Source organism: Pongo pygmaeus, chromosome 19 (genome assembly GCF_028885625.2).
Source record: "Pongo pygmaeus isolate AG05252 chromosome 19, NHGRI_mPonPyg2-v2.0_pri, whole genome shotgun sequence".
Classification (NCBI taxonomy): domain Eukaryota; kingdom Metazoa; phylum Chordata; class Mammalia; order Primates; family Hominidae; genus Pongo; species Pongo pygmaeus.
The window spans coordinates 60148086-60174840 of NC_072392.2; the positions used below are offsets into that span (position 1 = coordinate 60148086).

General features: G+C 51.6%; 1 protein-coding gene across 7 annotated transcripts; it reads left to right on the top strand.

The window, feature by feature from the left end:
* Window positions 1-1416: 1416 nt before the first annotated feature.
* On the top strand, window positions 1417-25570 carry SEPTIN4 (septin 4). Of its 7 annotated transcripts, XM_054457908.2 has the most exons (14): window positions 1417-3153; window positions 3812-3856; window positions 5104-5111; window positions 18820-19116; window positions 19476-19569; window positions 20008-20094; window positions 20588-20711; window positions 23733-23867; window positions 23981-24098; window positions 24188-24289; window positions 24484-24580; window positions 24674-24836; window positions 24992-25091; window positions 25349-25570. In XM_054457908.2, exons 1-14 carry the CDS (start codon window positions 1560-1562, stop codon window positions 25406-25408), a joined length of 3024 nt encoding a protein of 1007 aa, XP_054313883.1. In that variant the 5' UTR covers window positions 1417-1559; the 3' UTR covers window positions 25409-25570. The 7 variants fall into 7 exon arrangements, with proteins under 7 accessions (XP_054313883.1, XP_054313888.1, XP_054313886.1 ...); XM_054457911.2 differs by lacking the exons at window positions 1417-3153; window positions 3812-3856; window positions 5104-5111 and adding an exon at window positions 13720-13843; XM_054457915.2 differs by lacking the exons at window positions 1417-3153; window positions 3812-3856; window positions 5104-5111 and adding an exon at window positions 13738-13843 and having other exon boundaries at window positions 18820-18866.
* Window positions 25571-26755: the final 1185 nt, after the last annotated feature.

The following is a 26755-nucleotide window of genomic DNA, read 5'->3' on the forward strand; positions in this document are numbered from 1 at the left end:
AAAGGGAGAGAAAGGTGACAGAGTCTCCTCCAAAATGGTCATCCAAATTGGAAAGTCACTATTCAAGAGAGAACCGGAGTCCGGCTGATTGGATAGCTGACAGGATCATGAGAAAGGACATTAACATTTGTTGTGTGACACCCATGTACCAGGCAGTGGTTTCCAGGTGAAGAAACCAAGTCCCAGGGAAGGCAGGTAATTTCTCCTAGGTACACAGGTACACCTCTAGTCATTTGTGATGGAAACCAATGATTAACTCCAAATTCCTTCTTTCTTTTCTTTTCTTTTTTTTTTTTTTTTTTTTTTGAGATGGAGTCTTGCTCTGTCACCCAGCCTGGAGTGCAGTGGCACGATCTCAGCTCACTGCGGCCTCCGCCTCCCAGGTTCCAGCAATTCTCCTGCCTCAGCCTCACCGGTAGCTGGGATTACAGGCACGCACCACCACACCTGGCTAATATTTGTATTTTTAGTAGAGATGGGGTTTCACCATGTTGGCCAGGCTGGTCTCAAACTCCTGACCTCAGGTGATCCACCCACCTCAGCCTCCCAAAGTGCTGGGATTACAGGTGTGAGCCACTGCACCCAGCCCAAATCCCTTTTATTTTTTTATTTATGTATATTTTTTGAGATGGAGTTTTGCTCTTGTCACCCAGGCTGGAGTGCAGTGGCGCAATCTCAGCTCACTGCAACCTCCAACTCCCAGGTTCAAGCGATTCTCCTGCCTCAGCCTCCCGAGTAGCTGGGATTACAGGTGCCTGCCACCATGCCTGGCTAATTTTTTGTATTTTTAGTAAAGATGGGGTTTTATCATGCTGGCCATGCTGGCCTCAAACTCTTGACCTCAGGCAATCCACCTGCCTCGGTCTCTCAAAGTGCTGGGATTACAGGCGTGAGCCACCGCACATGGCAAATCCCTTTTATTAATAAAACACTAAACTCTCCTGGACCAAGAATGTGAGAACTTTATTATTTGAGCAACCTGGATTTTTACCCCAGGAGCAATGAAACAATCCATGAGACCTGGAAAAAGCTGAAGCTCTCTTTTTTTTTTTTTTACTTGTATACAGTACAGTTTCAAACAAAATTGGGGCAACTTTGTACTTCATACCTTATTAAAACTGAGGCTAACACAGCGTGTTTGGTTTGATCTTGTCTTCATAGGATCTTCTGGCTGATTCCTTCTCTGAATGAGTCCTGAGAATTTCTAGAATCTCGGGAGAGTAAAGGAGGGTCTGGAGCCTTCTCTATATACAAGGAAATCCCAGTTTTGTTAAAAACTTGCCAAAGGCTTGGTGATATAACTCCAAAGACAAATCCACAGATTCCTTTCAGGTACTTCTTTGGGATTCTGTGAAGAATTGTGGCTGTACACTAGGATGTTTAATAGGAGGGAAGCTCCTTCCTTTATGACATCACCAGACAGAGAGGTAGCTAAGGGGACTATTTGAGACAGTCTTAGAACAACAGCCACTTTTGTGGGAGCCGAAGAACAGCAGCTTTAAAACAGGGTAAATATTCAGGCATCATTAGGATCCTGAATACAAGCCAGCCGGTAAAATATGGGATCTACTCAGAAGGGCACAATCTATCAGATGGTCAAGACAAATAAACCTGGGGCCAAGGTAGCGGTTTCAGCACAGAGAGGGTCTGAGGTTACTACTAACACATCCCCTCAGCGGGGACATGGGTACGTTCTTGCCTCAAGCCATCGAAGTGCTGCAGTCTCCCTGAACCCTTCCCACCGAAGATCAGAAGCTGCACATCCCACCACTCCTCATTCGGCATCAGACTATCCTCGATCTGTCTCCCTCCAGTCAGGACCTGGACACTATGCAGTACCCACTCCTCGGGGAACTGAGACTGGACCAAGAACAGAGTCATCCCGCCATTCCTCTCCTCATCTAAAGAGCCAGCAAACTCAGACACTGGCTTCCCATGCTTCAAGCAGACAACGGAATGTTAGTCCACCCAGAGAGGAAGCAGCACGAAGAGGCGGTGAGAGCAAGTCAGGGCGCGAGGTCGGCCATCATGCTTCATCAATCCCAGATGCCAAATCTACTCATCGGTTGAGTTTTCAAGACCAGAAGAATAACTTACAATCACAAATCTTAGAAGATGACCCACCATCCAAGGTCCAGAACCCCCAAGGAGTCAGAGTTCCCCGTAGGATTTTGTCTTACCCAAAGGATGAAGCAGTACAAACTGAGCCCATCCAAAGAATTACGACTACTAGTGAGATCAGATCTCCAAGGAGTCCCTCTCTCCCAGAGCACAGAAGCAGCTGTGTCTCTGCAGACTATCAGACAGCCCAGAGAAGGGTCCCTGTAGAAGAATCAGAAACAGGTCCTTACGGTCCAATTCCTTCAAAACCCAAGGCCTTGTATAGGAATATGAACTTGGACTCATCGCTCAAACTCTCTGTCCTTAAAGATTCTGATGGTGTACACCAAGTTTCTGCACGGGTAGACCCTGAGTCTCTTCACAAGTATTCTGTCTATCCTGAAACCAAGCCCTCCGCAAAGGTCTTAGTATCATCACAGGTGGAGTCCAACGTGAGGACCCCAATCCGAGGAAACAGCGAGGTTGGCCGCAGGGTCACTATCTCCCCAGGGGTACAGTCAGTAGAGCCAACTCACCATGTGACAGCTCGATCAGTGTCTGAGGGCTCCCACAAGTCATCCATGTTTGTCACTCCAGAGCCCATCTATAAACAGCAAACCCAAAAACCCCCAGAAACTACCTACATGTCCCAAGGACCTACACCCAGGTATCCAGAACTCTCGCAAAAGCCCTCCATCCATGCAGAACTGGAACTGACCCCTCGGCCCTTGCCTCCTCGGTCGTTACCTAGGTACGGACCTGACTCCTCATGGTGGCCCTTGCTGAATCCTGAAGTTGAAACACCCCAAAGCCAGCTGACAACACCGGAGTTTGAGCCTAAGTGTTCTCCTTCCCTAGATCTTTTATTGTCCGGTTTTAAAATAGACTCTAGCCCTTTCTGTGAGGATCTGAAGTTCCAGAGAGAGAAGGCAAGCCTATCACCACCATCACCACCAAAGGAGTTTCCAAGTTGGGCACCACTGAGTGAAGTGCCACAGACCCCCAAGCACACCTGCAAACAACCCATTCAAAGGTTTAGTGCTTTCTTCCTGGGTATGTGAAGAAGCAGACTGCCCAGGTGCAGCCCCAATTTAGTAAGATGGGATGTTGGGGTGGGCAGGAAAGACCACCTCTTCATTCTGGGCCTAAGGGCTGCTCTCCTGCCAGTGCCAAAGCTAGTCCTATCCTTGCGCCTATTGCTCCATTCCTTCCCTGCCAGCTTCTCTGTGCTCCAAGCTAATGACATCGATGATGATGCTTGGGCCAGGCGACAGGCATTGACTCCTCCAGGCAACACTGCTTACCTTTTCAATTGAAGGTAGTAGAGAGGGGCTTGCAGGGTTGAAAGCTGCTTCCTGAGTGGGGATGAAGAACTGAGCTGGGGTGAGGGCTGGTAAGGGCTGTTAAATAGAATAAGGGCCTCAGGTAAATACTCTGGCTACAAAGTGGAGAGGGTGGGATGCAGATGAGCTGGGATTCCAGGAGGGGAAAGGCATTCACAGTGGCACAGAGAGAGGGTGTAAAAAAGAGAAAGGGAGAGTGGGAATATGATATATAGTCCTAGGCTGGAGGAGCTCCTTGGAGAGGACCAAGGACTGAGGGCACCTTTGGGTGGAGAAATGTGGAGCTAGAAAGGGAGCTGCAAGGAGTGGAGAGTGGGATGTGCATCCCACAGAGAGAAGAAAAGCAACCATATCTCTGTTACTTTCAGATGTCTCTGAGGAAATGTACAATCGTGTCATCTGGTGGCTAAAAGGTCTGTGCTTTTCCCTCCTATGGACCCACTGTGGGAGCTTGGGGGATGGGAGGACAGGTGAGGAGTGGCATCTATGTATCTACAGAGCTGGGTCGTTTAGGAGATAAATGCTGGGATTTTGACCTGAAGAAGCAGAGCAACTTCTCATCTTGCTGAAAATTTCTCCATTAGAGTCATTTCTTTGGGGCTTGGGACATTTTCCATTTTCAAGAGTCTCCTTTTAACAGGAAGTTACTTCTGGAATGGAGAATGATTTAAGCCTCATGGCCTTTTCAGCTTAGTTGGTCATCTATCACATGATTTTAAAAAATACACCAAAGCAAACCACCTGCTTCACAGTCTTGCTCAGAGTTGACTTCACGCTAATTCAGGCTGGGGGCTCCTCTCATGTGTTTCTCTGGTTCCTCAGAACCCTCCTCATGCCCCCACTTTACCACCTGGGGTACTTATTGGTGCTGCCCAGGCAGGATCTTCAGAGATGTCTGGGCCTCCCCCTTGAGGCCATCAGTGTGTCTTGCAGCTCTAGAATCCTTAAGAGAAGAGTCCCCAGGCCCTGTGACCCTCCGCTCCCTTTATACTCTTGGCCTCTCTGGGGGCAGGGGAGGATGGGGACCAGACTTCACGGAGTAAATCTTCGCAGCAGGGACTTCTTGCTATGAGCATTGTGGCCCAAAATATACTCCAGCCCTATGAGCATGACAGAGGCCAGGGCTATGGATAAAGCAGTTCCTGGGGAGGAGAGAGCCCTGGGAATGCCATCCAATCCCAACCAGCATGAACCCTCCTAGTGATTGTCAGCAAAGAGCAGAGAAGGGCAGCCCTGCTCCTCAGAGGGAGCAAAGCTCTATAAAGTAGGGGCATAGTAAAGTACGAACTCGAGTTATCTAACTGGATTTGGGCCCTGGGTCCACTATTTTCTGACTGTGACCTTGGGTAAGTTATTTTACCTCTCCAAGCCTCAGTTTCCTCATGTGTTACTGAGAATAATGGCTCCCTCTTAGGGTTATTGTGAGGATTATTACAAGCTATTACCAGTAAAACACTTGGCACGGTGCTTGGCAACAGTGAGCACTCAGTAAATACTAGCTGCTGTTATTTGGGCCACTCGCACTAGGAAGGGATTGGGCCAGGTTTGCCCAAGTCCACTGGGCATCTTTAGTAAATTTCTCTTTTTCCCCTCCTATTGGCACTTTCTGAATTTCCTTTGCTGCCCCTGGGAATGCCTGGCTTCTACTCTGTTATGACAGATGAGGAGGTAAGCATACTCTGTTATGACAGATGAGGAGGTAAGAATGCCCCTGGGAGGTTACTCCCAGTCTTCCTGGGCCCACCCCACAATCGAAATCCATCTCCTGTCCTGTAATGGGAGTGGGCATGGAGGGAGACAGAGCTGCTCCCTATGGTTGGGCAGATTGTTCACTGCACAAGAGCACCTGGTAGAGGGGTCAAGTGGGGGGCTGAAATATAACCTGTGTTCCATTTGCCAAGCTGTGCACCTGTGGGGCCACATCTCCCCAGAGGGGGATTTGCACAAAAGCACTGTATGAGCTAGTTGCGGTCCTAGAAAGAACAGAGACCTTTTGGCAGATGATGAATCTTGCCAAGTGCTCTGTGGGAAGGCCGTCTAGGTAGCCGTTGGATCAGTCCCCACCTGGTTCTCCTCTTTTCAGCCTGGGGCATTCCAGAAAGGGGTTGCTTTTTTGGGTTACACACTATTTGGATCCTCAACTTGGAAAAACTCAAGGTGGACTCTGCTCTCAGCAGTCCTGTGTCCTGATTTTGGCAGTGTCCTGATTTTGCTGCATTGTTCCCATAAGTACTTTGGCTATTCTTGGCCCATGTTTGATAAGATGGTCAAAGCTCTTCCTACTTCCATTATTTTCTCTTGCCATATTTCTCTATCACCCAAAGCCTAGCAATGGCCTCTAATGGGTCCCATTCATAGGCGGACTCAGGATGGACAGTTGGCCACAGATAGAAAACAAATGAGTGCATAGTGGGGGTCAGCCTAAGCTCAGATAATGGAACAGCTGAAGGGGAGGTGACCAGAAACAAGGCTGCCACCTCCCACTGCCATGGGTTCTTATCCAACCTCATGCCCTGAGCTCAGCTGTAGGTGGGAGTGGCTACTTTCAGAGATTATCTCCATGCAAGACAGTAAGTCCCTCCCTCCCTTTCTCCCTTCCTTCCTTCCTCTCTCCCTCCCTCCCTTCCTTCCATAAACAATTTTTATTCAGTTGCCTAGCACTCTGCTAGGCACTTTCAGGGGAAGAATTGAAGCTTCACAGCACACACATTCCTTGGCCTTGAGAAACTTGCCATGTGGTTGGGGAGATAAATCACAGACAGGAAACATTTAAACAACAATATGAAATAGTTTGTGCTCAAATGTCAAAATAGATGGAAGAGACTGAGTAAGTGCTCTTGGAGGGTCTTAGGAGAGAGGGAGTCCACAGGGAGATGGGTAGGGGATCAGGTTATGCCCTCCTTCCCAAAGCCAGGGGATGGTGGTGTCTTAGCTAGCCTTTTGCTCACCCCTAGATGCAAACTGTACTTTTGGGAAGGGGTTAATATTTCCCTTCAGTCAAGATTTGATGTTTTTGACTGAGCAGGCTCCTCCCTGTTCTCCCCCACCTTCACCCCCTTTTTCTGTGCATCTTGTTTTAGTTTAGGAAGTCAAAAGCCTTGGCAACAGGATGGCTCCTTCCTAAAATAGCTCTTATCCTGTCTCGATAATTACAGCTCTCCAGCCCTGTTCAGCAGCAGAGCTGCTCCCCAGAAGCCAAGAAAAGAAGGCTCCCAGGCAGCTGGGCTGCTGGTCTTCTCTGGCTCTCTGGAGGTAGGATGGCATGGAGGTGGGCCAGGTGCTCTCTAATGCATGAGAGAGTTAGGCTCTCCCCGGCCTGTCCCTCAGCCGGCATGGCCCCATGCAGCCTCAGGATGGTGACGCTGTGGTGCCGGTGTCCAAGGCCTCTGATTCCTCTGATCTGGGAATGGTTGACCATAGAGTCTGTTCCAGATTCCATTCCTGGCAGGAATTCTCTGGTGGCCTGGCCACGATGCCTGGCTTGTGGAAGGCATCATGTTTGTTGTTGAGCTTCACAAGCCTCTCTAAGTGAACAGCTGGGGATGGTGCCTGATTCAGCCCATCTTTCTTTTAAGTGTCAGTCCCTTCCCAAATGGCCCCTCAAAGGCCTTTTGTCTAAGCAATGGGGTGGACAGATGCTTCTCATCCTTGGATTGGGACGTTAGGGGCTGGAGTCTCCCCAGAGGAGGTTGTGCTGGACTGAGGGAAGCATTCCTGATGGGGTTTTTTTGGGATCAGAACTAGCAAAAGCTCAACAGGAAGGTCCTGAGGGTGCCCTAATGGGTCACTGGGGGCTGCCTTCTCACATAGCCCTGGGGAGTTCCTGGAAATAAAGCAGTTCTGATGGGAGGGGCTGCAATGCCTTTGATGGACAGGGTGCGTTAGCCCCAAGATCCTGTGTCCTCAAGGCATCTGACCTACTCATCCTTAAATGTGACTTCTCAGGCTGTCATAGGGCAAGGTGGTTTGCTCTATCAATTATGCAAGAAACCAACTCTGGAAAATAGGCCAGGAATCAGAGGAGGCCATCTCACTGATACTTAAGGCAGACCTCAGTGTCTTTTGGGTGACATGCCATGTGACCCCTAAGGGATGGGATGATCAGCCGCCTGTTGGCTTCTGAATCACAGACATTTTGCTCAGGTTTGCTTCCTTTACAAAGCGAAATCCAAAGCCTCTGAGGAACTCAGGGAGTTTCCACATTCATGAGGATGTTCACAGAATCCTAGGTCATGGGCTATGTGAAAGGAACCCTCCCTCACTTTTTTTTAAAGTGTTCTGTTGCCCAGGCTGGAGTGCAGTGGTGTGATCCATAGCTCACTGTAATCTCGAATTCCTGGGCTCAAGTGATCCTCCTGCCTCAGCCTCCTGAGTAGTTGGGACTATGGGCACCAACCACTGCACCTGGCATTTCTCTTGCTTTGGGTAGAGGCTCGTAGTTGAGAAGAAAGAGAATTGTTGAAAGAATGGAGCAGAACTGCTGAAAATGGGGCAGGGCATCTCAGGAGGCTTTTTTTTTTTTTTTTTTTTTTTTTTTGAGACAGAGTCTCGCTCTGTCACCCAGGCTGGAGTGCAATGGTGCGATCTCGGCTCACTGCAACCTCTGCATCCCAGGTTCAAGTGATTCTCCTGCCTCAGCCTCCTGAGTAGCTGGGATTACAGGCGCCCGCCACCACGCCCAGCTAGTTTTTGTATTTTTAGTGGAGACGGGGTTTCACCAAATTGGTCAGGCTGATCTCGAACTCCTGACCTTGTGATCCGCCCACCTCGGCCTCCCAAAGTGCAGGGATTACAGGCATGAGTCACCACGCCCGGCCTTGGGAGGATTTTTATAGCAGTTTGACCATTGTTGCACAGCTTCTTAGGAAGCAAGCATCTTACCCTGTCAGATGGCACCCTGTTCATTTCCAGCTACCATGGGCAGCCAATTCCAGAGCAGGATGGAAGGCTGGTGACCTCTGGCTAAGAGTTGCTAATCTGGGGACAGGCTAAGTTGACCAACTCATCAGGATTTGCCTGGGACTTTGCTGGTTTTAGCACTGAAAGTCCCATGTCTCAAGAACCCCCTAAGTCCTGGGCAGACCAGGACAGTTGGTCACCTAGTACAAGCTGTGGTGCAGTCTGCCTGAAAGCACAGAGGGGACAATGTCCTGGCTTCACAGTGAGACCTGGGCAGTTTACTTCCTCTGCCTATAAAATGGGGGCAGGAATATACGATGCTTTTCTCTCAGACTTGATAGCAGAGCTGAGGCCAGACTCCCTCAGTTCTTTGTTTTGCCCAGAATAATCCCACATAGGGAAGAACCTGCCACATCCATTGTGGACTTTTTGGTGTATTTTCAGAAGGTGTGTGGTGACCGAAACCCATCTCCAACATCACATCTTTCTGCAGAGTAGTTTGGTGCTGTTTGAAATGGTGGATTTTCCAAGTAACAGAAACAGTGGGCCTGGGTAGATTAGGGAGCTTGGCTTCAGAGGCCAGGGTGCATACTTGGGTGAGGAAGTAAATCTGTAACCCAGGAGCCACCCTGACAGGTGCTCAGCCAGAGGAAGGCTGTCCTGAGAGGCAGAAATGGCCATGTCCCCTCACCCTCCTCTGCTCAGCTGCCTTTGGCTCAGCTGCTGTTAGGGGAGCAGCAGGAGACAGCTGCACCTTGGGGGCTGAATGAAGCCTGGAGGAGGGGGACAGAATGTGAGGCAGTTCCTGAGGGAAGCTCAGGCTGACACTGTGGGTGTCGCTTCCTTGGCACACCCACTGCCGGCAAAGTCATCTAGTTCCAGGGGTCTCCACAGTGGCTGTTTCCGGGAATTTGGGTCGGTAGGTCTGAGACCAAGCACCAGCTTTCTAGAGATGGTGTCTAGCTGGAGAAGCTGACTCCACAGGTGGTGGCGGCTTGGTCATTCCAATGTCACTTTAATCTAAGGCATTACTCTGGTATTCTCTGTCCTCCCACCTCTCTACACCTATTACACATGCACACTCCAAATCCTTTGGAGGGAAGGCATTTGAAATAGTCACAGTTGACAGTTACTGGTTTGATGTTGATAATTTTCTTATTAGTGGAGATAATAGCTACCATTCATTTAGTGATCATGTTAAGTGCATTAGTGGGTTTTCACAGTAACCTATGAGTGGATTTATTCTCCCTATTTCACAGATGAAGAAATTGAGGCTCAGAGTTTGTTCATCAAAGCTGGAAGCATTTTAAGGAGCAATCTGTCCCAGGGAGTCAACTATATGGTATAGAAACCCTTCTTCTATAGGCACGTCTCCCTGGAAAATCCTTCTCAATATTTCAGCAGCACCTTTAGATATCAAGAATTGTGAAGGGAAAGGTTTTAGTGGGAGTAACATCTGTGTCTTTGCATGTGAACCACAGGGCTGGGAGGTGGGTGTGAGCTTGTGAGCAGCCAGCATGAAGGGCAAGTGAAGGGTCAATGAAGCGCAGAGCCTCAAGGCTTGTCTGGGCTCCAAAATCAGAATGGAAAACTAATCAATGAGTCCTTTTAGTCAATCCATATTGATCAGCCATCTCCTGGGGGCAGAGGCCTGGACACCCAGACAAACATCACATCACATGTTTGCTGATTTGAAGTGAGCAAAGGTTAAAAGAAAAGACATACTCCCTTGCCCTTGAGGAGCTTGTGGTGAATTTGGTAGAGAAAAGTATACAGATGGGTCACTTGAAAGGGTGTGGACATCAAAGGACAAAGCAAAGTCCAATGAAATGAGTCAGCAAAGCTTCCAGCATGGAGGCATATGGAGGGTAAAAGCCAGGGAAAGACAGATTTTGGCTCAGTATAGTGAAGACTTTGGTAACTTGGCTGCCCAAAGGTTGAAGGGCAGTTGTTAGAATCAGTGAATTTTTGGCCATCGGAGGTAGGTATTCAAGCAGAGGCTGGGAAGGCAGGGGAGCCTTCAGACATCTGGTGAGTAGTCACATTAGGAGGTTTGTAAGTCCTTTCCAACCCTGAGCTCCTATGGCCCTGCCGTGCTCACGGAGAGTGTTGGAAGGACTGTCTGCCCTATCAGAGTGGCTGGCTTCTAGCACCCTGCCAGCTCTGGAACTGCCCCTCTTTGCAGCCATTCAGCAGGTGCCAGGAAACACAGTGTTCCCCAGCCTTGCCACCCACACCTTATGCCTGCCCCCAGGATCATGGGATATGTGGCAGAAGCTGGGGGAAGATTTGGGCTTAATGTATTTTGGTTTATTGCCTTTGTCCACCACAGACCTTGTTGGACAGACTTGCTGAGGTTTCCTTGAAAGACACGGCTCAGTGATGGCCTTTGGTCCAAGGACTCTCTGACTGTATCATCAGTGACTCATCTATCTCAATGGGGAAGGGATGTACAATTAGTTCTTCTGCCACTTTAGGGAAACTTAGCTACTGAGAAGCAGAAGTGGCCATTGCTAGTCAAGCAGATCTGAAATCCTGATTTCCTGTGGTAATTGCTCTTTATTATCGGCTTTGAACCTGGGCCCTGGGATGGCCCACGTGCAGCCTCCTTGCTTAGGTCCTGTGCCACACAACCTGCACCTATGGGTGGGCAGGAAAGACCTAGTGGAGGGGCCAGGACATATCATGTTGGCCTGACCTAAGCAACGGAGCCCAAGACAGTAGGCTAGAGCTATGGTGGCTGAGCTGAGTTTCCCAGCTAGACACTCCCCTAGACTGACTCAGATACCATGCCCTAGCAGTGCCTGGGGAGTTGTACTGCAGTCAAGGCCATCAATGCCTGGTGGGATGTTGAATTTTGAGGGAGAACTAGCGCTCCAAGAGCTAAGCCATGCTGAAGCAGAGTTGGCCAGGCCACCTGCTGGCTGGAGATGAGGAAGAGCACTCGGTAAATCGCCAGTGACTGACGCAAGGGCTGCTGTATCTTGGCCCTGCAGGTATTAGACCCTGCCTCCATCACACAGAATGTAAGAGCTAGAGTTGGGAGAAGTCCAGTCTTCTCTTTCAGTGGGGGAAACAGAGGCCCAGAGAGGGCAAGGGACTTTCAGGCAGTGAGATAATAGCCAAGTTGGCATGGGACTTGTGCCCAGGCCAATTTCTCTCAGAGCTCTCTGAATGCTGCAGTAGGTTAGCATGCAGGGCTTGTGCAGGTGGGATGGCTCAAAGTCAGTCTTCAGCTTTTATTTCACCCAGCATGCCTCATGTTAGGCCTGTGGTACAGTGATTAGAAAGAGATTAGACCCCAATATTCTTGGCTTAGAGCTAAGTTCTGTGGTCCCAGGACTTGCTTGGGGCCTCACTTTACTCAAGGCAAGCTGGTACCAACCTGCTGCCTGGGCAGCAGGTGCCAGAGAAGAGCTGGGATTCCAGCCACAGCTGAGGATGAGCTGGTTGGGCTGCCTTTTGAGATGTGTCTGTGTCCACACTTGGAATTCAGCTGAGGCCACGGGGAGGGCCATGTTATAATAGAGGAAAACAACGGTTTCTGCTGGGGCCTGTCTTCCCTGATGTAGGCTTTCTCCTCACCCCAGGCCACGGGACTCTGGAAGCACGCAAGAGGTATTCTTAGAGTGCATACATGAGTACTGGAGGCCCAGGGCTTTGAACAGTGGGGCTTTGTATAGCCCAAGCTTGACATTTGGGGCTGATGATAGCAGCAGCTGCTGCTTCTGCAGACTTCCAACTGCCATTGGTTTCTCTCTTTATGTCTTTGTTTTCCTGAGTACACTTTGGATTCCCTGATCTACCCTAGGTCTTTTCCGGGAGCCTCTCTGTACCTTTAGAGGTTCCCTTTCAGGGAACCCAAGCTGCTGCCCCCATCCTACACGTCCTCCCCCTTCACTCAGATCCTGGGCCCTCTCCTGAATCACTGCATGGCCAACCTTTCTCCAGCACCTCCTGCTGCTGCCTTGTTCTCTTATCTTCCTCCAAGGCCTATAGTAGCATACAGCATATCCTCCTTCCCCCACTGCATCCACTTTTAGAAGGCCAGAGCTGTAAGGAAGCTTAGAAATCATGTAGTTTAATCCCCTCATTTTCAGGTATGGAAATTGAGACCCTGACAGGTGAAGTAAGTTGCTCAAGGCCACCCAGCTAGGAAGGTTTCTCCTCAAGCTGCTGGCTCATGAACACCCTGCCATCTTCCAGTCCACCAGTGCCAAACAGCCAATAACATCTCCAGTAGCAGCCCCATTGTTTTTCTCAGCCTGATCTTACCTGCTGCCCCAGGCCCTCTTCCCTCCCCTGGCTGAGTTCTGACTGGTCCCAACCAGTGCTACTGGTTCACAGGTCAGACTGAAATACAGCAGGCAGGCCTCTGGCACTTCTACCAACAGAGAGGGCTGTGCCTGTGGGTCTCAGTTTTGTCCAGAGTGTATTCAGGCAGAAGCCAGTCAGCCTGTCATTGAGAGAGGGGTCTTGTGGGTCAGGAAGGGACATGCTTCTGGAAACTTCCACAGGAGCCTGACCAGCTCAGACCCTACTTAGCTCAAGGAATCCCTCACCAACACCCGACTCAACAAGCATCTGCCTTCCCCTAGCTGCTGCTCTGACCCTTCTGAGCCTCTAATGCCTCTAAAGCTTCTGGGGCATCTGTCCCCTCAGCATCTCACCTGCTTGTCAGAGGAAGAGTGGCCCAGCTGGGCCTGGGTCACGCCTGGGTTGGCCTCTCCTGAGGCCCTCCCCACTGTCCTCAGCCACAGGCAAGGCTACACCGCCCTGTTAAAGCCACTCAGCCTCTCCCTTCTATCCTTCCAGCAGATGATCCCTGGATAATTTGTGCTGCAAATCCTCTTTAATCTGTAATCTGGGGTACTGCACGAAGGGAACTTGCCTCTAACCTGCCCCTTCACAGCTCGGGTGGAGGTGGAGAATATCTGACATTCCCCTTTAGGAGGTGTAGTGATCAGTAACTTGGGCATCAGCCGGCTTCACTTTGTGAAAACCTTGTTGAATCCCTGCGGTAACTAATGGTTTCTCTCCAACTCATGCAGCAACTCCCCCTCCCTTCCAAAGGCGTCTCCTTCTGGGGATGTCAGGTGGGCCGTTCCTTTTTCTTTGGGAACTGGCTCAAGCCTCCGCGGTGCTTCTGGAGCTGAGTAAAAAAGAGCCAGGTGTCCAGTGCAGCCCGGGGACGAGGAGCCGAGGCTCTCCGCTCTGTCCTGGGTGACTGCATACTCTGCGCATCCGGGGGTCGCGGGCTGCGATGCCGGCCCCCAGCTGGGCACCCCGACCCGGTTCGCGCCGGCACCGGTAGCAGCTGAGGTACAGGCCCCGCCCCGGGGCCGACTCGCTCCGCCCCCGCCGCCGGGCCCCTCCCCCAGCGGTCCGCACTCGGGGAGGCGGGAGGGGGACGGCGGTGCTACGAGGTCGGCGCGCAGCTCCGCTGCGGGTCGCTCGGGCGCTGTCCAGGCGGAGCCGGCCCCGCCCGGGCTGCAGCCATGGTAAGGCAGACAGGCAGGCAGGCGGGAGGGCGCGGGGCAGGGCTGGGGTGCGCAGGGCCGGTCGCTCCCGGGCGGCTGCAAGGGGACCCGCGGCGCTGCAGCCGCGGCTGTGCAGGGTGGGAGGCGCCGTCGCCGGCCCCGGGCACAGGCTGGCACTGCTGCCGGGCGGCGGTGCGTCGCAGCTCCCAAGTTTTTCCCTCTGAGCAGCCACGGAGTGGGCCCCAACCCCTGGGTGATGCCTGCGCTCTAGGACGAAGGGTTGGGTCCGTGCTGAGGGAGGTGCCCGCTGGTGGAGACGCGCATGTTGGGCTGGGGAAAGCGCATCAGTGATAAGCGGAGGTGAGGGTCCCCATCCTCGCCTGGGTCAGCTTTTACCTGAGTAACCCCTCCTCACCCACCTACCCTGGGCACAGGGGCCAGTACCAACTTCATTTGGAAAACGCAGAGGAGGCTCACAAACACTGCCTGCCTCCCCAGTAGGGATGGTGAGACGCTTGGCCCCTCCTTCCCTCAGCCTGACAAGGGGCAGTCCCTGGCCCTTTCCCAAAGGGACCCCTGAGAGGGGGAGGCCCAGCGCACCATCCTGCCCGGTGGGATTAGCTATATCCTTCTGCCCCCAGGACAGGAACAATGGGAGAGCTTCCTCCTGCTGCATCTACCCGCTCCCTCCCCACCAGCCAGGTCCCTCTGCAGTGTGTGGGGGAGGGGGCACGCATCCCTGCCACCTGCCTGTAGTGGGAAGAGAAAGAGTAACCCCAGCCAACCTCCCTGGAGGTGCCCAAGTAGGAAGTTTTGATGCTTGGCTCTGAAGATGTCATCTCTTCTCCTGACATTGTTGCCAGAGCCTGCCACAAATAATGTAAGGGTGTCAGGACCTCCAGGCCACACGCCATCCTCTCCTCCCAGTCTGGAAGCCCTACAGCCTTTGCCCTCTGCACTGGGGGGACACAAACTGTTTACAGCAGGGGGATCCCTGACCAGCCTGTGGGGCAGGATGTTGGCTGTGGGCAGCCTCCAGAAGGGAGCTCCCTGGGCCCCCCGGGATCAGAAGCTTTCAGGTTCGGTAGGGCCAACCTTTTGGGCTCTTGTCTCTCAAACTGTGTCCAGGCAGAGGCCCAAGCCTTGGCCAGGAAGTCTTGGTGACCCTGTGACCTTCCCCCAAGGGGAGTTCCTGAGAGAGGCCTGTCCTTATTCCTTTCCCCCACTTCTCCCCACATGGTGGATGGATGGACTGATTGTTCTAGGGATGGAAGCCTAGGGAAGCACTGATTGTCCCCAGTGCCAAGCCCAGCAGGGGCTAGAGGGGCTTTTTCTGCCGCACACTAAGTTCAGTTCAGCTGAGGTCTTGGTGCTTTCGGCTTGTCTGAGGCCACACTGTTCTTCTCTAATTAAAGGCACCCCCCCCACCCCAATCACCACCACCAAAGTCCCCATCCTCAGGCCCCTGCCCTCAAGCCAGCCAAATTCTTAGGCTGACTGGTTCAGATAAGACTTCTCTATGAGGGTCTCTTTGTCAAAGGAGGTCAGTGTCCTAGCTGCTTTGGGAATCAGTGGGGGAGACCTCCCCAACCCAGGTGCGCCAGGGGTTTAAATTTACATGTGAAAAGAATGACAGGCCAACATTAATGACCATTCTGTGACTTGGGATGCACCTTCTCTTCTCAGGTTCAAAGCAGCTTAAGGTATCTATCGTCTGGGAGTGCTTTCTCTCCCCAGCCTCCCTGGGAGGCAAGGAAGGGCCATTCACAACTGAACATTAAAGTCCTCAAATTAAGACACTATCCAGACTCACAAAAGATGTTTCCACCCAACCAGAAACAGTGGCCCACTGACTCCTAGTTGAGTGCACACTTCCAACCAGGACCCTTAATTTATCTCCCACCTAAATGGCAGCTCTGAAGCTTCTGGGCTGCCAGCCTCCCATTGCCTTGAACCCGTGCTCCTCAGAGACCAAATGCTGACAGCTCCCCTGTTGACACTATGGAAGCCATGGAGTGATGCAATTGATACAGGTTGCTATAAGTCAGAGGTCAGGTGTCCTAGGGTAAGGGGAGTCCCTGGAGCAAAGTCTCCTCTGTGGCTGGTGCTCCCTGCAGGGAAATCTAGGAGCAGATTTCTGAAACAGTGATGTTCCTCACTGGAAAAAAAAAAAAAACAAATGAACACTTGGGAAGAAGCGTGGGACCATTCCCACGAAAACCTATATGGGGGAGTATAGGACATCTCATCCTGCTCCAGCACTGCTTAAAGTTAAGGTGAAAGAGAGAGACTGGGGGATTGAAATCCTTTGGGAATGGGTATCCTGGATGGCTGTCCTCATGTGCTGATGGGCCAGGTCACTTGGGGACAGCTCATAGTCCTCAGACAGGCCACAGTGTCCTTGGGGGTTAACAGGAGAGATCAAATGGATCAAAAGCCTGTGCTGCAAACAGACATTGGGAGGTTGGTGCTGTGCCCACCAGGGTAGGCAGCGGGCAGGCGTCATAGGGCAGCCAATCAGAGGAGGAGGGGAATGCAGAGGAACCAAGTGATCCTGCTGCAGCTGAGCTGTCCTTGGAGGGTGGGAGCCAAGGGAAGGGGAGGAGAAGAGGGGTGGGGAAGGACATTCCACAGGCTTTTTTGGCCCCTGCCAGAGACAGAAGGGGGTCAAAGAGAAAGGGAAAGGAGCAAGCCAGGAAGCCAGACAACAAGAGCATCAAAACAAGGCTGTTTCTGTGTGTGAGGAACTTTGCCTTGGAGATAAAATTAGACCTAGAGCTTGCTGACAGGGAGTCTGAAGCGTGGGACATGGACCGTTCACTGGGATGGCAAGGGAATTCTGTCCCTGAGGACAGGACTGAAGCTGGGGTAAGGTGCTGCTCTGGGAGATGGGTGGACATGACCTGTCTTCCCCCTGCCTTGGCTGGGATTGGGGCTTAAAGTCAGAAAATGATTTGGTCACTGGCAGAGCTGGGAGTGGGGATGGACAGGTAGGAGGCGAGGACCCTGGTGTCCTGACTCCTTGTCTAGAGCCCCTGTGGCCCCCTCCATGCGGATGAGCAGCCAGGGCTGGCAGAGATGAGGATGGTGCTGGGTTCCTGGAGGCTCTGCTGGAAGATCGTTGGGGCTAGGGATCTTCATTAGGGCCTTCCTTTCTCCCTTCCCTGCCCCTCCACTCAGTGCTCCTGGGAAACCAGGTGAAGCACAGCTTTCTCCCACCCTTGTCCTGACCCCCAGACCAACTGCTGGGTCATTGTGGATTTGTGCAGAGAGGCAGGATTTCCTGGAATTCCCCAGACTTATTAGCTGCCAGACAACAAGTCCTGCTGCCCCCAGTCCCACCCCTTCTCTGTTGCCATGTAATTAATTGTCTAAGCTGGGACACTTTTGAGAGTGGAAGGGCACAATTAATCATGATGCCAGGACAACAGGCATAGACTGGGATGTATGGTCACCACTGGACCTCACAAATATCATAGGTGAGAAAAGCCTTGGGTTAGGCTTGCCTCAGGATAGCCTCTTCTGGTCACCCAGCCTGCACCTGCTGGTTCCAGTTTTGGGGCCTCTTTTCCTCCCCTCTGTCCAGGCGAGCACTGGAGACTATGGCTATAAGCAGGTGTGAAGACTTCAGAGGCAACAGCTTGGCAGTAGCTCCTAGCAGACTTTTCCCTCTAACCTCCCTATCTCAACCTCTTCCCTCTGGCATACACCTGGCAGTATGCATATCTGCCTCCCTCAATTCTTCCCTTTGCAGGAAGACTGTGGCCATCTTATCTCCCCTACTCTAGCTGGGACTCCACAGTGGTCTGGGGTAGTCCCCACTGGCTTGGCTAACCCTCAGAGAGTGAGTCAGCCTCTGCAGCCGGCCCTTGTCCATTGTCTGGGGGTGGCACGTGGGTATTGTGAGGCAGAGCTGAGCCCAGCACTGCCAGGCACCCCACAAAGGAGGCTGACCCCCAAAGGAGAGGAGAATCTTTAGGGTCTAGAGCTGACAATGAGAGTTGGGGGAAACAGTTCCTCTTCTGAGCTGGGGATGGGGTAGAACAGGCTTCTGCAGAGGAGTCAGTCCATTCTCTGCCTTCCACTCCCTGTGGGTCGTGGTTCAGGCCAGGCCTTCTCCTGCACTGCTGGCTCTGGGCAGAGGGGGTAAGGAGACAACTGAGGGTGCTTCCCCTTATATGTCCCTCACAGTTGGGGGCTGTCAGAAGCTCTCAAGGCCCAGCCTTTCCCGGGCTCTTCCATCCTCCCTTACCTGGTCTCTCCCAGCTGCCTCCCACCCACAGTCAGCATCCACTGGCGGGTTTACTCTTCTCTCCCAGGGCCCAGGGTCAGATTTGGGTGTGGCTCAGTGTCTGGAGTAAGGGGTAGGATCAACTATACTGAGCCCTGGGCAGTGAACCCTGGGAATTGAGCACCAGCAGTAGACTCTGTACCCCAGTCCCCCAACTCACTGACTAGTAGTGACAGGAGGTATAGAACCCCCTGCTGGTTGACCTGCCTGATGCAGGCAGCTTTCTTCTCCCCTACTTACTTCCCTCATGTCCCTGCCCCATTCTGAAGCACTGTACTCTCCTTTTGGGTTTAATGCCACTGTCTGCTCTATCTTAATCAGTCTGGCCTTACTTCCTGGCCTGAGTCAGTCCCTGGCTAGGCCAGAACCCCAGGAAAGGCAGCCTCAAAAAACATGCTGCTGAGAAGGAGACCAGAACTGGAGTTCCTTAGTTCCCAAGAGCAGTTGCCAGGGCTCTGGGGGTGCCCAGGGCTCTTCCTGGACCCTGGAACACTTCCTGGCATATTGGATGGGGGAGGCTTGTGAGCAGGTGAGGGAGGGATGGTGAGCACTTCCTCTGTCTTGGCTGCAGTTTCTTTCTCTTCTAACCACAAGTGCTTTCCCTTTCCCTCTTGCCTTCTCCTGTCTTCTGTCTCCTTCCTCATTCTTCCCTTCCGGCTCCCTTCCTGGCACCACCCATCTATTCCACCCACCCCGCTTCCCCCAGATCAAGCGTTTCCTGGAGGACACCACGGATGATGGAGAACTGAGCAAGTTCGTGAAGGATTTCTCAGGAAATGAGAGCTGCCACCCACCAGAGGCTAAGACCTGGGCATCCAGGCCCCAAGTCCCGGAGCCAAGGCCCCAGGCCCCGGACCTCTATGATGATGACCTGGAGTTCAGACCCCCCTCGTGGCCCCAGTCCTCTGACAACCAGCAGTACTTCTGTGCCCCAGCCCCTCTCAGCCCATCTGCCAGGCCCCGCAGCCCATGGGGCAAGCTTGATCCCTATGATTCCTCTGAGGTAGAGCCTCCAGCCCTGCCTTTGCCTTTCAGTGGGCTGCTGCAGGAAGACCAGGGGGCAGGGAGCAGAGTGTGAGTGTGTGTGTGTGTGTGTGTGTGTGTGTGTGTGTTTGTATCTAGGACCTCTTTCAGTCCTGTGTCAGCCCTAGCTCCAAGATATCTGCCCCCAAGGGCACTGGAAATTTGCAGTTTCAGCAAGGGCAGGAGGCCCAGCTGATGGCCTCAGATGGGAACTCACAGAAGTCTGGCACTGCTTTTTTAAGGCTGGGGCAAAGGCCTGAAAGGGAGAGAAGATTGGCGCTGGGTGCCGGGGCCCCTTTGGCTCCTCACCCTGACGCATTCTGCCTTCCTGTCTACTAGGATGACAAGGAGTATGTGGGCTTTGCAACCCTTCCCAACCAAGTCCACCGAAAGTCCGTGAAGAAAGGCTTTGACTTTACCCTCATGGTGGCAGGTAGAAAAGGGGCAAGGCTGGGTTGGGCAGGGTGTGTTTCAGGTGGGGATGGTGTGTGTGTCTGTGAGTGGGAAGGGAATATAGGTCGGAGGGAGCAAGCAGCGAGTGGCTGTACTGTTTTGCAAAACAGCCAGGAGTCATTGGCCTGTGAGAGTGTATGTATGTGGGGTGGGGTGGGGGTGGGAGTACGAATTGGTTGCAAAGAGCATCTGACCAACAGTTTCCTAGCCTTTGCCTCTTTTTGTGTGACCTCGGGCAATCTCTTGCTCCCCCAAACCAATCTCTGTGCTTCCTCCCAGCTCTAAAATGCTATGGTTTGGTTAGTCTAGTTCCGATTAGGTAAGAAAGCAGTTCCCCCCAAACCTTGATCCAGTGGAGTTGCTTTTTGGCTATAGATCTTACCTTCTGATTTGGTGCCTCTGTCCTCTCTCCTCTCAGGAGAGTCTGGCCTGGGCAAATCCACACTTGTCAATAGCCTCTTCCTCACTGATCTGTACCGGGACCGGAAACTCCTTGGTGCTGAAGGTAAGGAAAGGAGAGGACAATCAGGCAGACTTGCCTTGGGAAATTAAACTCACTCCAGAGTCTGGGGGATGGGGCTCTCCCCCACATGCAGGAAACCATGGCCTCCTAGAGAGACTGACAGCAGCTCTCCATAGGCCTATCTGCCTGGCAGCCCACCAGCCAGCTCCCTAAAGATTTGGGTGCTGAAGCAGGGCAGAGACCAGAGTCTTGCTCTCTGAATGAGTCTCTGACCCCCAAGGATTCCAGGAATCCAAGAAAAAAACTGGGAGCAGAGAAGAGGCTGGGGCCAGAGCCAACAGCCACTGGCATTTCCTGTGTTGGGAAATGTACTCCTTGCTGGTTCCCAGAGAACAGTCCCCCAGGCAGCTTGGGAGTGGAGAAGGGGGCAGTGTGGATTAGGCAGTCTGGGCAACGAGGCTGGTTGGGGTGGGCGGTTCATCCTGACTGGGCAGGTCCCTGCCCTTGCCCTGGCCTCAGTTTCCCCCTTCTCCAGAGCGGATCATGCAAACTGTGGAGATCACTAAGCATGCAGTGGACATAGAAGAGAAGGGTGTGAGGCTGCGGCTCACCATTGTGGACACACCAGGTTTTGGGGATGCAGTCAACAACACAGAGTGGTATGTCTGACTAAGCACAATCCCAGCTGCCCCTGAGCCACCCTTCTCCATACACAGGTACACACATAGGCCTAGCTATATCCATACTTATCAGGAGAAAGCGGTCTATGACCTTGAGCATGTGACTTCCCTTACTGGACAGCAATCTCCTCCTTTATAAAGTAAGAGGGAAAGGATTGGAATAGATGATTTTTAATGTTCCTTCCAATTCTGCCCTATGATTCTATAATGGGGTAGGGACATAAGAAAGAAGAGGCTGAGGCGGAAGTATCACTTGAGGCCAGGAGTTCAAGCCCAGCCTGGGCAACATAGTGAGATCCCATCTCTACAAAAAGTTTTAAAAATTAGCCGGGCATGGTGGCATAGGCCTGTAGTCTCAGCTACTGGGGAGGCTGAGGCAGGAGAATCACTTGAGCTCAGGAGGTTGAGGCTGCAGTGAGCCGTGATTGCACCACTGCACTCTAGCCTGGAAGACAAAGTGAAACCTTCCCCCACCCCCCAAAAAAAAAGATAAGAAAGAAGAGCCTTAAAAACAAACACATGTGAAGTGTGAAAACATGTAGCACAGAGTTGATTACATAGTAGATGCCGAATAAACTGTCACCCTTTTTCCTTTCACTAGCAACATTTTAGGTGCCGCATACAATCTTGTTGAAGGGCTGGGCGTGTATGGAGGGAGGGTAAAGGTGAGGAAGAATAAGCAAAGGGGAAAAATGGTGGAACTTTGTTTAAACTCCAGGCACCCACCCTCTAGGCTACCTGCCGAAAGAAAAGCTGGCTTTACCACAACCCCCTATCATTCGGGCTTTTTTATTTTTCAGGCACTGGAGGGACCCCCCTCCAGCTAATGGTCAGTAGGTCTGACCATTACCTCCAGCTTAGGTAATGGTCAGACCTAAGTGAGTAGATGAAGAGGGGAATGAATGAGATTGACAGGAGAAAAGGTGGTAGCTTTGATGAAGAAGTTAGGCAGGCAGTGCTAAGAGCCCTAGACAGAGAGTTCAAATCTTGATTGGCATTTAGTAACTTCATGATCTTGAGCAAATGATCTCCTTCAATCAATTTACCTACTGTCTCTTACCTTCCATAATACTAATAATTTCATTTGCCAGGTATCTCACAGTTTAAAGTGCACCTCCATATATACTCATTTTGTCCGACATTTATTTAATTAAAATATACCAGCCCTTACCACCTCTCCAATTGATTTGAACATCACCCAACATGATGTGTGCGCACTGAAAAGTGTAAAGGGCTATTTACAGCATACTCAGGAATTTTAACAATGATAATTGCAGGACCAGCAACATAATTTGTTGGGCTCAGTGCAAATGAAAATGTAGGGCCCCTTGTTCAAAATTTTTAAGAATTTCAACATGGCAACAGCAGAGCATCAAATCAGCTAGAATGTATTGAGCACACATTTTAAGGGATTTTAAGGGGTTCAGAACAAGCATGAATGATTCCTATCCCTGAGAGGCTTATAGTCAAGTGGCAACAGGGAAGCAGGGGAGGTGGGGGCAGTTCTCTAACATGTTTCAATCAGATAGAAACTTAAATTAGTAAATGGGTCAGGCAATGTGTAGTGGCAAGTGCACTGAGCTGTAGGGGCTCAGGTGGGTAGAGAATTTACTAGTTAAATGACCTACAGAAGGTCCTTTTCCTTTCCCTTTCCTTTCCCTCTCCTTCCTCCTTTCTTTCTTTCTTTTTTTTTTTTTTTTTGAGACAGGTTCTCACTCTGTTGCCCAGGCTGGAGTGCAGTGGCCTGATCACCCGCCTCCCGGGGCTCCCTGGGCTCAGGTTATCCTCCCACCTCAACCTCCCAAGTAGCTGGAACTACAGGTGTATGCCACCACACCAAGCTAACTTTTTTTGTATTTTTTGTAGAGACGGGGCTCTCGCTATGTTGCCCAGTCTGGTCTTGAACTCTTGGGCTCAAGTGATCCACCTACCTTGGCCTCCTAAAGTGCTAGGATTACAGGCGTGAACTACCACACCTGGCCTGGAGCAAATCTGTTAGCTGCTCTGGATTTAGTTTCTTCATGTATGAAATGAGAGTGATGATGATCATAATGCATAATGTCCACCTGTCAGGGCAGTGAGGATTAAACAAGATAATAGAAGAGCAAAGGATATGAAAATTGAGGTTCTTGGGGAAATTTATTTGTTTATTTGTTTTGCTTTGTAGTGAAGAGAAGGGGAGAGAAGTGTGTATTGGTATAGTCAAAGGAGCGTTCGTGGAAGAGATGGTTCTTAGGGCCTTGAAGGATGGAGTGGGTTTGGAGAGGTAGAGGAAAGGGTAGAAACACATGAGCGAAGAGGCTCTGAGGTTACCCTGGAAACCTGACTTAGGGTTTCCCTGGCTTCCAGTTGGTATTTGCCTGCAGCCACCTTGCTATTCTTTTCTTCTTCTTCTTCTTCTCTCTCTTTTTTTTTTTTTTTTTTTTGTGTGTGTGTGTGTGTGTGTGTGTGTGTGTGTGACAGTCTGGCTCCATCGCCCAGGCTAGAGTGGTATGATCTTGGCTCACTGCAACCTCCACCTCCTGGGTTCAAGCGATTCTCCTGCCTCGGACTCCTGAGTAGCTGGGACTACAGGTGCACACCACCACGCCCAGCTAATTTTTGTATTTTTAGTGGAGACGGGGTTTCACCATGTTGGTCAGCTCAAACTCCTGACCTTAAGTGATCCACCTGCCTCGGCCTCCCAAAGTGCTGGGATTACAGGGGTGAGCCACCATGCCCAGCCTATTCTTACTGCTTGTTTGATCACCTGGGCCCTTTCCCTCTCATCAAGCTAGTATTTATTAAACTTGCCTGAGTACTCAGTCTAATTTTGTATCAGGACATGTGAGATACACCCCATCCCATTGAGGAATTTCGCTGAAGATTTAGTAAAGTAAGCCAGGGAATAACAGTGTGTTAAGAACACTACTCAGGAAGTGGGCTACTTCTCTGTAGTCCCAGAGCTCACTAGGTGGCTCCCACTCTCACAGTTTCTCTGCTTGTCTGTCCCTGCCCCAGCTGGAAGCCTGTGGCAGAATACATTGATCAGCAGTTTGAGCAGTATTTCCGAGATGAGAGTGGCCTGAACCGAAAGAACATCCAAGACAACAGGGTGCACTGCTGCCTGTACTTCATCTCACCCTTCGGCCATGGGTATGGTCCAAGCCTGAGGCTCCTGGCACCACTGGGTGCTGTCAAGGGAACAGGCCAAGAGCACCAGGGGCAGGGCTGCCACTAGCAGGTGGTCACAGATTCCTGTTCCCCAGGCTCCGGCCATTGGATGTTGAATTCATGAAGGCCCTGCATCAGCGGGTCAACATCGTGCCTATCCTGGCTAAGGCAGACACACTGACACCTCCTGAAGTGGACCGCAAGAAGCGCAAAGTGAGGGAAGCTGGTGGTGGGAGGGGATCAGGTGGGCTTCTAGAAAGGATGTGGTCCCCAGAACTGTGGGCCCCTCATCTGTTTGTCAGATCCGGGAGGAGATTGAGCATTTTGGAATCAAGATCTATCAGTTCCCAGACTGTGACTCTGATGAGGATGAGGACTTCAAATTGCAGGACCAAGCCCTAAAGGTGGGGCCACTCTAGGGCATCCCATTCCCATCTTGTTTCTTCCGGGTAGAAAAAGGGAGTAGAATTCTATATTCAGGCTATCAGGGTGGGAAAGGACCCTGGCTTCCTAGAATGAAGCAGAGAAGATGACGATACAGGTGGAAAGAAAGAGGTGAGAACAGAGGGTGCTGACAGGCACCCCTAACCTCTTCCAGGAAAGCATCCCATTTGCAGTAATTGGCAGCAACACTGTAGTAGAGGCCAGAGGGCGGCGAGTTCGGGGTCGACTCTACCCCTGGGGCATCGTGGAAGGTAAAGCACTGAGCCTGTGACCAGGGTATCTCCTTGCCCTCAGTGGCTCTCCCCTACCTATGCCTCTGGCTGACCCCTAGCCTTGCTATGCAGTGGAAAACCCAGGGCACTGCGACTTTGTGAAGCTGAGGACAATGCTGGTACGTACCCACATGCAGGACCTGAAGGATGTGACGCGGGAGACACACTATGAGAACTACCGGGCACAGTGCATCCAGAGCATGACCCGCCTGGTGGTGAAGGAACGGAATCGCAAGTATGACCAGAAGCCAGGACAAAGCTGGCAGGGGGAGATCCCAAGCCTAGCCTTGGGTGAGACCAAGCCCTACTTTTGTTCTTCTATAGGCCCTGGGCTCAATCTAAGCGGGTGCTGGGGTCCTCCTCGCCTTATCAACCCTTTTCTCCCTTTAGCAAACTGACTCGGGAAAGTGGTACCGACTTCCCCATCCCTGCTGTCCCACCAGGGACAGATCCAGAAACTGAGAAGCTTATCCGAGAGAAAGATGAGGAGGTGAGAGCAGTATGGGGTATAGGGGAGGTCTCCTGTTTGATCACCAACGTTGGTATCTCTTTGTTTGGTAATAGAAAGATCCCTGGCTCTGGTGCATATTTGGGTCCTGGATAGGTCGATAGGTGGTTCTGTCCAGAGTCTCCATCACACCTCACGGCTACCAAGGTTCTGGCTTAAGGGATTAGAAATTTGGGGCACTTCCCCAATACTAAAGGACTCTCCAAAAGGCCCCATTTTGATGCCTGTGCCTATTCCAGCTGCGGCGGATGCAGGAGATGCTACACAAAATACAAAAACAGATGAAGGAGACCTATTAACTGACTTTCAGCCCTGGATATTTAAATCTCCTCCTCTTCTTCCTGTCCATGCCGGCCCCTCCCAGCACCAGCTCTGCTCAGGCCCCTTCAGCTACTGCCACTTCGCCTTACATCCCTGCTGACTGCCCGGAGACTCAGAGGAAATAAAGTTTAATAAATCTGTAGGTGGCTTCTGGTGTCCCTGTGTGTATTTTTATGACCTCCTGGAGATCAAGATCCTGGGACCCAGTTTTGAAAGGCTAATGGTAGAAGATGTTGGTTTCTGGCTTTTAGTAGGGAAGGGAGAGTGGGGAAAACTTTCCACTTCCTTTCGCCTTCTAAGTCCTTGCTTAGAATCCAGCCTGGCTTCTCCATCTTAACGATCATATCTATCATGCCTCTATTATCTGGGGTCTGGGTCACTCTCCATCTTTCACACATACAGTACCTTTGGTAATAAAAAGATCCCTGGCTGTGGTGCATATTTGGGTCCTGGATAGGTCAACAGGTGGTCCTGTCCAGAGTCTCCATCACACCTCAGGGCTACCAAGGTCCTGGCTTAAGGGATTAGAAATTTGGGGCACCTCTCCTGGCTAACACGGTGAAACCCCATCTCTACTAAAAATACAAAATAGCTGGGCATGGTGGCGGGCGCCTGTAGTCCCAGCTACTCGGGAGGCTGAGGCAGGAGAATGGCTGAACCTGGGAGGCGGAGCTTGCAGTGAGCCGAGATGGCGCCGCTGCACTACATCCTGGGTGACAGGGCGAGACTCTGTCTCAAAAAGAAAAAGAAATTTGGGGCACTTCCCCAATACTAAAGGACTGTCCAAAAGTACCCCCCCCCTTCTTTTTTTTTTTGAGGCGGAGTCTCGCTCTGTCGCCCAGGCTGGAGTGCAACTGCGCTATCTCGGCTCACTGCAAGCTCCGCCTCCCGGGTTCAGCCATTCTCCTGCCTCAGCCTCCCGAGTAGCTGGGACTACAGGCGCCCGCCACCACGCCCGGCTAATTTTTTGTATTTTTAATAGAGACGGGGTTTCACCGTGTTAGCCAGGATGACCCCGATCTCCTGACCTTGAGATTCGCCCGCCTCGGCCCCCCAAAGTGCTGGGATTACAGGCATGAGCCACCGCGCCCGGCCCCAAAGGCCCCATTTTGATGCCTGTGCCTATTCCAGCTGCGGCGGAAGCAGTTTTGTATTTGATACCTGCCCTTGGGAAAACACAAGGTATTAACTGCGTGCAACCTCCTGACTTTCTATTTCCCCTGATCTGGGAAAAGGGATAGGCAGGTTAAGCTCTACACTGTAGAAAGCCTGTGATAGAGCTTTGAACAACTGCTGCAGCCATTGTAATTACCAAACACTATAGT

What these genes read in the sequence shown, in the direction of transcription:
- SEPTIN4 (XM_054457908.2), top strand. Translation starts at nt 1,560, where the DNA reads ATGGGATCTACTCAGAAGGGCACAATCTATCAGATGGTCAAGACAAAT. An exon ending in GAAACTCCTTGGTGCTGAAG is followed by an intron (nt 20,095 to 20,587) that starts GTAAGGAAAGGA and finishes CCCCTTCTCCAG; the next exon opens with AGCGGATCATGCAAACTGTG. An exon ending in TCCGAGAGAAAGATGAGGAG is followed by an intron (nt 25,092 to 25,348) that starts GTGAGAGCAGTA and finishes TGCCTATTCCAG; the next exon opens with CTGCGGCGGATGCAGGAGAT.